Below are 12,076 nucleotides of genomic sequence, written 5' to 3' on the forward strand. Positions count from 1 at the left end.
GATTGGCCATAGCTGTAATCAATCAAGCGATCTGCTTTGCTTGGACCGCGATTGCCAAGCACACGATTGGCCATAGCTGAAGGCAATCAAGCGATCTGCCTCAGTTGGACCACGATTGCAAAGCACACAATTAGCCGCTGCTGTAATCAATCAAGCGATCTGCTTCGGTTGGACCGCGATTGCCAAGCACATGATTGGCCATAGCTGAAGGCAATCAAGCGATCTGCCTCAGTTGGACCACGATTGCCAAGCACACGATTGGCCGTAGCTGTAATCAATCAAGCAATCTGCTTCGGTTGGACCATGATTGCCAAGCACACGATTAGCCGCTGCTGTAATCAATCACGAGCATGTAAGCACCCCCTAACCATTGACAATAGACATGTTTGAGATGAAGTCGGTGCTCATCGGAAGGTGCATGCCGGTTACAAATCTGTCCGATTTGAGGTGATGTCATGACATATGACTGATGTCAAAAAATGTCCCGTGAGTGCGAGGCGGCTGCCATTGTAGCAGGCAGGTGGCCCAGTTGTTATTTGCAAGCTGTGCAAACTGCAAGCACAATGAGCAATGACTTGCTGACGACAGAGATTAATGCTCATTGGTTTAAACAACGGTGATGCTTTGTTCTAGATTTTTTTTTTAATCTCTATTATCATGTTTTTATGTGTATAAATGATATGTGAAGATTTACAACACTCTGAAAATGCAATCTCTGAATGGGATATGTGATTGTATGATACGTATTTCTGAAATATCTAAAATTGTGTCTTATTCTTCATATTTATTTTCATTTAAAAACAACAGAATTTAAATAGCATCCACTTTATTAACAACAAAGCATATGAAACACATAATATCTGCCTGTGATCTTGTAGCGGTTGATCCACTACGAGAAGTGAGAACTGTCCAACTTAAAAGCTCTTATTTCACTCCTCTGACTGCAGCCGCCTGCTCTTGTCTACTTTCAAGGCAAAGCATTTGGCATCTCAAACGTGCCCGTTGTTTCATAATGCGCAGCTTCCGGCAGTGACAAAACGATACTATTTGTGTAAATGACTCCTATACCGAGTCCTATCGTTACCATGTTTTTGTACATTGTTAGCAACACAATCAAACCATTTTACTATACTAAAATATTTCACAGGACATTTAGGTATGTTTCTAATTTCTCATTACTTTTCCATGACTTTTCCATTGTCTTAGCAAGCACCACTAATAATGAAAACAGAAAATGTTAAATTATTTCTGATCATATCATATTGAAGATTACCTACCAAAAGATGGCAGCAGAATATCAAGGCACAGTATAGCGATAGACAAAAGGCCAGTAAACACAGATTCTTTCAAAACTTTTCTTTGTGTGATAATATATCTGACTATATATTCTTCAAAGATCAATCCATAGATCCAATCCAACCCCAAGAGAATATTCAGTTTTTCCCCAAAACCCTAAAACCACTCAGAATTGAAATTTCCCACATCCAGCATTGGTGCATTCCAGTCAATCCCACATGAAATTATGCTACTCGTCGAAACCAGGATTCCAGTCATTAGCTCCGTGTAGGAGGTGGTCAAATTTCTGATCTGAGGTGTCTGTAACGAAACATAAGGCTGTAGGATGTTGGCTGTTTACACCAAGAGATGAGGGTTTTGCCCTCAAGAACTACAGGATAAACAGACCTGAATCTTGCTCAATCTGGGCACTGAACCCCAAAATTGTTCAAAGGGACCAACTTTGAATTCACTATACTGAGAATTGGTTTAGAGGAACGAAAACACACAAGAGACGTACACAAAAGCACAATCCTTCCCCAGTTAGCGATCCAAATTCTTTGATTTTCTTTATCTTTATTGAGAGATATTTGTGAGATATGCATATATATATATATATATATATATGTATATACACACACACTAATAAACACAAACACAGGCATAGTTGATAAATACTGTTATTGGAATAAGATGTGAATAATACAATGAGAATATTACCATACTGTACATGAATAAATGAGACATTAAACACACTGTACAGAGACAACATTTTACAACTTTACATCATTCATAGAGCAGCTCACTGTACATTCATAAATGAGACACAAGTTGCACTTCATCACAAGCTTAAAAGAATACATAGAGCAACGGATTGCCTACAGTGAAGTATGCATGAACTTTAACCTTCTCTGAAATGCTCAGAACAAGCCCAGCAGCTTCTACATTTCCACAGGTTTCATATTGTTACAAAGAAAATGAACAAAACTGGATGAAAACAGAAGAAAACACCAATAAAGTTAAACGAGGAAACACACTAAAGGGCTCATTTGCCTCGTCTTGTGCTTTAGTAACACTAATCTCAGCATGTTCAACAACGTCCTTTAATATAGTCCTGTGCCTTAGGACTCTTACAAATTAAACTCATCCTTCATTTTAACCAACATAATTAGCATCGGGAGTGGATAGAATACAAACACTTACACGCCATCACTCAGAAAGCCATTTGTTTAAGCCGACATGATTTTTGGAGGTAATTTCCCAAGCTGATTGTTTTTGGAGGCAGGCCAGCGTGAGAGAATGAGACCAAGACCACACAAGAGAGCAAATCACTTGGATTTATCTTACAAATGCTCTGTTCTGGAAAACATGCTAATTAGTCTGTACATTTCCCAAACTGCCTTTGTTTACATGAGAGTGTACATGTATGCAAATGTTTGCTCGGATTTCTCTCTGTCCTGCAGAGGTGCACGCTTCTAGTTGACACTGCTGCGAAATGCATCTAACACACACACACACACACACACACACACACACACAATAAATGCACAGTTCAACACACTTATTCTTAAAGGCGCAATATAGGTCAATATCATGTCATTTTTTGTATAGTTTGGTTACACTTGACATCGAGTTGTATTGGTTAGCATTAGTTACCTACAAGAGTTAACATGCCCTAACAATTAACAAATGTTTTACAGCATTTATTAAAGAAATAGTTCACCCAAAAATGTAAATTCAGTCATTGTTTACTCACCCCTGTGTTGTTATAACTGTATATGACTTTCTTTCTTTTTCTGAACACAAAGGGAGAAATTGTGAATAAATGTTGTGCTCAGTGATGTCATACAATGGCAGTTTATGGTGACACCTCTTCAAGCTTCAAAAGAACACAAAAGTATCATTCAGAAGTCTAATTAATTATTCATGAGACTCGTGATTGTTATGAAAGTATACGATAAGATTTGATGAGAAACTGAAATCTGATGTGTTATTTAGTGTAAATGTTCACTGGCCGTTGATCTCATGATAGTGCACGAGAGCAACAGTTCACGCAGGCCCCTCACGACATTGGGGCGTTCAAGCGAAAACACGTTTTGTTTATCTAAAAACAGCGATAGTGACAAGTTCAGCGTGAGAGAGAGCCGCACGCAGTTGCAGTTGCATTTGTGTCTTTTTATTTCATCCTCCTTTCCCATTTTAACCCTGTTACAATCATGTTGTCTTTATGAGATAACACTTTTTGTATAAATGGGTCCTACAAACAATTTCAGTTAGGGGGTCCCTTCCAAGGGGGTCATAATATTTCAGGTCCTTGGCATTGAACAGTATGAAAACCCCTGAGTAAGTGCGTAAACATAAACTATTGAATCACATTAATGAAGGATAATAAATGCTGTAAACACATATTGCTCATTGTTAGTACATGACACCTGATGCCATTTCCTCACATGAACAAATTGAACCAAATTGAGCCAAAATGTGCATTGAATACAGAGGTATATTTACAAATATATATAAAACCACCCAATTTGACAAAACAGCACTGGAATGGAGGAGGCCACCATGCCCTGGCAACGTATAAAGGTCTATGAGACCTACGAAAGAACTGGGAGTGATTCGCACACTCCCATGACCACAGTATTTACAACACACATTCCCAAACGCTCCTCTGGATTCAACTCTAAAGCAAACACGGGGTATTTCTGGGACATCAGATGCTTATATGTTATAAGGACTATCTTTACAAGCCTCAGGTCATGCCATCTTCATTGAGGATTGTGAACAAATTATCAACGCAACTTGATGCAACACCTACAGGACAACATACAACTCGTAGCGGCGACACGAGGAGGTGATACCAAGGGACACGTGATTTCTTGCATGTGTGTTTTCAAGTATTATCAGGAGCGTAAAAGCAGTCAGATATTCTGCTCACACTATGCTAACGGATTATACTTTATAAAGGGGCTCTTTCTATACGAGGAGTGTCCGAAATAATTTGCGGGTCGACTTTGAATCGTTTTAGAGGGAACGGCGGATTTTCGTTGGGATTCAGGGAGGATCTCAGAGTTTCTATCCATTTATCAAGTCCTGGTCTGAATCCAGACTTTAACTTGGTTCTCAAGTCTCTGATTCCAATATCCAAACTGAAGTCCAGATTTTTCCTTTGATAGGTAATGAGTGGGTTGACCGTACACACGAATGCACAGTCAAGATTTCCTTTCGAGGACTTGAGGTTTTAGGTTGGTGGCCAGGAATTGTTATTGATTCTTGAAACATGTCCATTCTTCGCTCCAGTAGTCTTTCAGCTATCAGCTGCTAATTTAGCCTTCAGAGAGTCTCTCCCAGCGCCTCGCTCTGCGGTTCTGGCATTATTAGGTGTAGAGATTGCTTGAATTCAGAGCAAGAGTTTCAGCCAGTTTCTGAATACACGTTTCTCGGCCAAGCTGTGAAAGTTTTGAAGAACTTTTTTCCAACTCGAGCTGTTCAGAACTTATTTGAAATGCAAACCGTTGGGAATCATTTCCTCGTCAGCTCAGCATCAGTAGTTTAGTTCCGAGTTGGGGTAATGTTTGAACACTTTGTGGATCCATCCAGTATAGAAGGCCACGTTCTCGAAAATGGCGGGCCGGTTGTGTCGGCCACATCCTCGGCCGTTTATGCTCACTCCAACAATGACTTTACTGTTGCTCTCTTGGCATACTAGCGGGCCACCATAGTCTTTCTGTGGGCATGAAAAAAGAAACAAATCATAATTACATTTACATTTATGCATTTGGCAGATGCTTTTATCCAAAGCAACTTACAGTGTAATTATTACAGGGACAATCCCCCCGGAGCAACCTGGAGTTAAGTGTCTTACTCAAGGACACAATGGTGGTGACTGTGGGGATCAAACCAGCAACCTTCTGATTACCAATGTATTATACAGAGCACTTATTACAGGGAAAATCCCCCCAGAGCAACCTGGAGTTAAGTGTCTTACTCAAGGACACAATGGTGGTGACTGTGGGGATCAAACCAGCAACCTTCTGATTACCAATGTATTATACAGAGCACTTATTACAGGGAAAATCCCCCCAGAGCAACCTGGAGTTAAGTGCCTTACTCAAGGACACAATGGTGGTGGCCGTGGGGTTAGAACCTGTGACCTTCTGATTAACAGCCCTGTGCTTTAGCCACTACTCCACCACCACACATAATTACATCGCAATGTTGAGTTTAAAGGGATAGTTCACCCAAAAATGAAAATTCTGTCATCATTTACTCACCCTCATGATGTTCTAAACCCATCAGGGCTGGGCGATATGGCTTCAAAAATGATATCTCAATATGTTTCAGCATACTGACGATTTTCTATATATGCATCTCGATAAAAATGTGTTTGCTCTGAAATGCCATAATGTTTAATGCCTAAAAACCCACATGACTTGCTTCTTTCTTACGTTGAATCAAAAAAGATTGACAGGACTGACAATCTAAGTCATCGTTCACTTTCACTGCAATGAAAGGACTAACATCTCTTTTGTGTTCCAAGGAAGAAAGAAATTCATAAGGATTTGGAGCAACATGAGGGAGAGTAAATGATGACAGAATGTTCCATTTTGGGTTAAAAAAAATCTTTAACATAAATACGGTAGAGTTTGTTCAACAGAACTAATACAATGTGTCTGTGATTAAGATTTTTGACCGAAATACATTTTTTAAATAAAAGATTTTAAACTGTCAAATATAATCAATAACAGATGCACAATGCAGAAAAAAATACAGACAGAAATTACAGAGTGAGACTCTGAAACGTCCTCAGTGCAAAACATACACCTCTACTCACACACACACACACACACACACACACACAAATTTACACACTCAGAAATGAAGGGTTGAGATGATAACACTCACACACACACACACACACACACACACACACACACACACACACACACACACACACACACACACACACACACACACACACACACACACACACATGCACACAAACAAATGCATACACCCAGATGCACTCACACACACACGCACACACAGACACATGCACACACACACATACACACACACACACAAACAAATGCACACAGAGACTTGCACACACACAAACACACATGCATACACACAGATGCACTCACACACACATACGCACACACACAGACACATGCACGCATGCACACACACAAACACACACACAAACATGCACACACAGACACGCACAAAAATGCACACACAGACTTGCACACACACACACACACACACACACAGACACTCACACACACACACGCACACATATACACACACACACACACGCACACATACACACAGATCCACACACACACTCTCACACACACACACAACCACACATACACACGCACAGATACACACACACACACACAACAACACAAACACACTCTGACTCACACACACACACACACGACACACACACACACAAACACGTGCACACACGCATACACACACACTCGCATACACACACTCACACACATTGACACACACACACACACACTTACACACTTCCTCATACACACACACACACACTTACACACTTGCTCACACACACACACACACAGACACACACACACATACATACACACACACATTTGCTACATACATTTTTACTATAGAAAGCTCTACTCTAACTGAATATTCAGAATTTTGCAGTTCATTTCTGTTTCTTGATGTAAATATTTTTGACATTATTATGTATTACTCTGAGTTATTAAATGTTTATGTTTGGCATAATTCTCTTTGTAACATCATGGTCAGGTTTGACTGCAGCATAATGACATAAACTGCAAGAACTGACACTTAAAATCAATTTCAATATGTTAAACTTTGACAACATAATAGTTTGATAATTGATATATTGTGATAAAATATAAAATTAGGTTACAAGATGTCGTCAGACTGCACATCTGCCATCTACTGGCTGTTACTGGCATGACCAGTCATGTTATTTATATTTTGTTCTCCAGATGGCAGAAAATCTGAAATTTATGTCACGTTGTCATATTTTCTTCATGTTTCAACGTGTGAAAGTGTAGGTTCTGAATTTGTAATTTGTTCCAAAAATGTGCTTATTTATATATGCAAATTAATGGCAAAATGGTAACATTTTGAAATGTAAATAAGATCAAAATAGCATAAAATCCCCAAATAAATGCATCATTGTATTGTGCTTTATTCATGGAAGAGAAACAAGTTATAATTATCATCATCATCATAATAATAATAATCTTCCGGTCAAAGGAAGGTGCCATTTGAAATACCACAGGAGGGGTAAAGTCTATAGTAAAGGGAACACATTCTGAATAACTCACATCACACACTCCTTCATCCCTCCTTCCTCCGGCACACAGTTTGGAACTGGTGATTTGAATAGCTCCTTTGTGAAGCTGCTGGCATCGATCGCTGCCTACTATGGGCATGTGAACCCTCTTCAGTGTTCCCTCGTGCCCTGTGCCTGAGAGAACCACAGAAGACACATTAGAGAAGATGTGCAAGTGATGTTGTTTTCACACTTGGACCTTCATTTGTTAAAATCAAAAATAACATGTGCTACTTTGCTCATGCAATCTTTCAAATTGCGTGTGCACATTGTGGATGTATTGCAGGTTTTTTACTACAATACATCCACAATTACAGGGGCATTTTTGGAACATTTGATGGCATTTTTGCATCGAGCCCTCCTAAATTTAGGAGCGGATAAAGGTGCCGGTGACGACAGTTCAAGAGAGAGAGAGAAAGAGTGATGTGCGGCTGCTCTGTGTGTTTATGTTTGTGTGTTTTCCGTTCAGTTTATCATTAAACTATTATTTATATTGTCAAGCCGGTTCTCGCCGCCTCCTTGCCCCTTAACCCACTTTACACTGGCCAATGCATGCTATATTGCGTACATGCTATTATCGTTTATACATGTTTTTTACATGCAAAAACTGTGTTATATCACCATTGACGGACAACGAAGATAAAAATCTCAATCTTAGAAATGGTGCGTTCACATAAAACGTGCAGCACAATTACATACAAAGTCAATGCAAAAATGTGAATAGATGCGGATGCAGCGAATGGCGTGACCCGAACATGCGAAATCGCTTCATTTGCGTATTCCCGCGAGTTGACATTTTTCAACTCGAGCAAGAAATTCGCTTGACATGTTGTCGTGAAAGCCTATCAGCATTGAGATTGTCCGGATGTCACTGACATAGTAGCATATACATGTACAGAGACCGGACGAAAAAAAATATCGCTTGGAGGAAAGTGAGCAAGTTCGGTAAATATGCGCGTCTACTTGATTCCAGCTATTGGTTGAACTTTACTATGAACCAAGTCGTAGAAGCCCCTCCTCCTGTCCTTTTCCGGAAGAAGTGGGAATACTCGCAGGTTTGCGTTACTCACGGGAACGTGAGTTTAAACACACATTTATAATCCAGCGGTCAAACTCGCGTGAGCAATGCGAGGTGAACATTTTCTTTGCGTTGTATGTGAACGCACCATAACACTGTTAGGTGGTGGCGAGTCTCTGATGGCTAGCTTTGAACTAAACCTACCTTTGGTCTCACCCCAGCCGTACACAGAGCATATGGTACCCTCCTGAATGCTGCAGTCGGCCACGGGCAGCTGAATAATTCTCACATGCTCTCTCGGGAGTGCCGGTCTGTGTGAAAGAGTGAGTAAAGTCATTTATATGAACAGCGAAACGGGGAAAATCTAAACCAAAAATAGTTCTACATTTAAATTGCACTACAAAGGAAACATAAAAGTAATTAAGCCAATAGGGGGCGCTAAATCGCGAAAACAGTTTACGCTTAAAACGTTAAAGTCTCCGTTTACATAAATCAGGCATATGAGGTTTCATTTGAAAGCTTAGAATCTGAACTTTTCAGAGATATTAGCGCCCCCTAGAGGTAATGGGGTATAAACATTTATATAAAAATAAAAGTCTTTCACATACCACCTAAATAGGCATGTCATATATCAAATGAAAGCTCTCTTTCTCAGGAATGTGACTCTATAGCTTATTTTGTTGCTGTAATACCACAGTTCAAATGATTTTCAAAAGTATAACAAAGTGAAATAGAATTTCTGTCATCAAATACAGACATATATTTTATGCTCTGATAACTGCTATAGTAAGCCCCAAATAGCCAAAAACATAATATCAGCTTTTACCTTAGGAAGTTTTCTAAAAAATTAGCCATTGTTTACTTGTCTGTGAGCTTGCATGGCTGAATAATCCATTGTTATATCTTAGATGCCCAGAACAAAATATGCCATCCAGAAGGAAAAGCATACAAAACAAATCATCAGATAAATATGTTTTCGGCTATTGATGATAAGATGTTTTAGGGAGGTTGTTTAAGAAGGATCCCAGCTTTCTAATGACACCTAGATTGAGCTTCTAGTCCACTCAGAGGCCGAGATATTCAATGAAATAATGAGGGTGTTGCCTGAACTGAACATTAGACTGAATGTCTATGGACGAGCACATCTGTGAGGGACAAAATGTGATTGAGCGCCACCTACATTTCAGATCTGTATATTGTGATGCAATGTGATGGAGAAAAAACAATTCAGGACATCAAAAAAGATATATATTTCAGACGAACATTTTCAGTGCAACCCTATTTCCTGTTATTGGTGGATGTATTGATTAATTGACAAGTCTTACTGAGTCAGTCGCAGTAGGGCGAGACTAGAGTTTTCAGGGCCACAGATGACGTTTGAGATTCGTCTCTCTTGCCTGTTGAAGTCATTCTCACCCGATTCGTTCAAATGGGCTGTACCAAGCCAAACTCTGTACTCTGATAGGTCAGGCACGCTAAGAAGAAAAGCATATCATTGCCCTGTATTTAGAATTCCATGTATGACCTTGATTTTAAATGGGAAAGTGTACATATATGGATGTCTTAGGGCTGTCGAGAGTTGCGTGCCCCAAAAACATCCGCAGCTTTGATTTGTTGGGTTACATGCATAAGACAAATAACTGAAGCCCCCTGATCATTGACCTTGTGACCCTGAGAATCCAGAGATCATGGTCAGGGCACGCTGGTGACTGTGCAGCAAAGCTGGAGATAATTACCAAGAAGAGAAGCACTGTCTGTCTGTCAGCACCCACTCCTCCCTAACCAGAGATCCTCCACACAAGTGAGTGCTCCTGAAGAGACAGAGAGACATGAGACATTGACGCATATCCAACACTACTTTCTCACGTTATAAAACACGAGAGCACAGGGCTTTATTCTGTCGATCTGTCCGCACACTGACTTCATGGACAACTGCATACTATTTAGAGGGGAATCTGCTAGTGATGGCTTTTTTAAGAGAAAACTTCTCTAAGGCCACATCCACACTAATCCGTTTGAGAACATTGCTTTCAGTTTCCTAACATCATCATTTTCCAAAGTTTGCAACGTTTTTTTTTTAAACGCTCTATTTTTGGTGGGGGAAAACGGTGTTCTTGTTCTCTAGTGTGGACTAGAGGTAGACCGATATATTGTTTTTAACGATTAATCGGTGCCGATAGTTGCTTTTTGGAACTATCTGTTATCAGCAAAAATCTATGCTAATAATTTTGTTTTGTGTTCCTCTACAGTTAGAATGACTACAGTATAAAAGCAGCCTCACTGACATTTTGTTGGGATTATCTTCACATCAATATATATATATATATCAGATTAGGCTTTTTATAGTTATTTATAAGATATGTATATTGATATTTATTATCTATATTAGGGCTGTGAATCGATATTTTTTGTTTTGGTCAAATTAATTACATGGTATGCCAATTAATTTCAGACCTAAATGCATACATAAATCGCAATTAATCGCATACATAAATCGCAATCAATTGCATACATAAATCGCAAGTAATTGCATACATAAATCGCAATTAATTGCATAAATAAATCCATACATAAATCGCAATTAATTGCATACATAAATCGCAATTAATTGCATACATAAATGCATACATAAAAGCGCAATCAATCGCATACATAAATCGCAATTAATTGCATACATAAATCGCAATTAAGCGCATACATAAATCGCAATTAACCGCATACATAAATGCATACATAAAACCGCAATTAATCGCATACATAAACGCATACATAAAAGCGCAATTAACTGCATACATAAATTGCAATTAATCGCATACATAAATGCACACATAGAACTGCAATTAATCGCATACATAAACCGCAATTAATTGCATACATAAATCGCAATTAATTGCATACATAAATCCATACATAAAACTGCAATTAATTGCAGACCTAAATACATACATAAATCGTGATTAATTGCATACATAAATCGCAATAAATTGCATACATAAAATCGCAATTAATTGCATACATAAATTGCATTTAATTGCATACATAAATCGCAATTAATTGCATACATAAATCCATACATAAAACTGCAATTAATTGCAGACCTAAATGCATACATAAAATCGCAATTAATTGCATACATAAATCACAATTAATTGCATACATAAATCCATACATAAAACTGCAATTAATTGCAGACCTAAATGCATACATAAAATCGCAATTAATTGCATACATAAATCCATACATAAAACTGCAATTAATTGCATACATAAATCCATACATAAAACTGCAATTAATTGCAGACCTAAATGCATACATAAATCGCAATTAATTGCATACATAAATCGCAATTAATTGCATACATAAATCCATACATAAAACTGCAATTAATTGCAGACCTAAATGCATACATAAAATCGCAATTAATT

General features: G+C 38.7%; 1 protein-coding gene across 1 annotated transcript in view; it reads right to left on the reverse strand.

The window, feature by feature from the left end:
* Positions 1 to 1,919: 1,919 nt before the first annotated feature.
* The window catches only part of LOC127661951 (hepatocyte growth factor), a 47,495-nt gene continuing 37,338 nt past the window's right edge, over positions 1,920 to 12,076 (reverse strand). Inside the window, exons 14-18 of the mRNA XM_052152939.1 lie at positions 10,388 to 10,462; positions 9,977 to 10,126; positions 8,856 to 8,962; positions 7,626 to 7,768; positions 1,920 to 5,002 (exon numbers count right to left, since the gene is read on the reverse strand). Coding sequence (XP_052008899.1) covers positions 4,820 to 5,002; positions 7,626 to 7,768; positions 8,856 to 8,962; positions 9,977 to 10,126; positions 10,388 to 10,462 — 658 coding nt within the window. The 3' untranslated portion in view covers positions 1,920 to 4,819. The remainder of the gene's footprint in view (positions 5,003 to 7,625; positions 7,769 to 8,855; positions 8,963 to 9,976; positions 10,127 to 10,387; positions 10,463 to 12,076) is intronic.

This window comes from Xyrauchen texanus, chromosome 21 (assembly GCF_025860055.1).
Source record: "Xyrauchen texanus isolate HMW12.3.18 chromosome 21, RBS_HiC_50CHRs, whole genome shotgun sequence".
Taxonomy (NCBI): Eukaryota; Metazoa; Chordata; class Actinopteri; order Cypriniformes; family Catostomidae; genus Xyrauchen; species Xyrauchen texanus.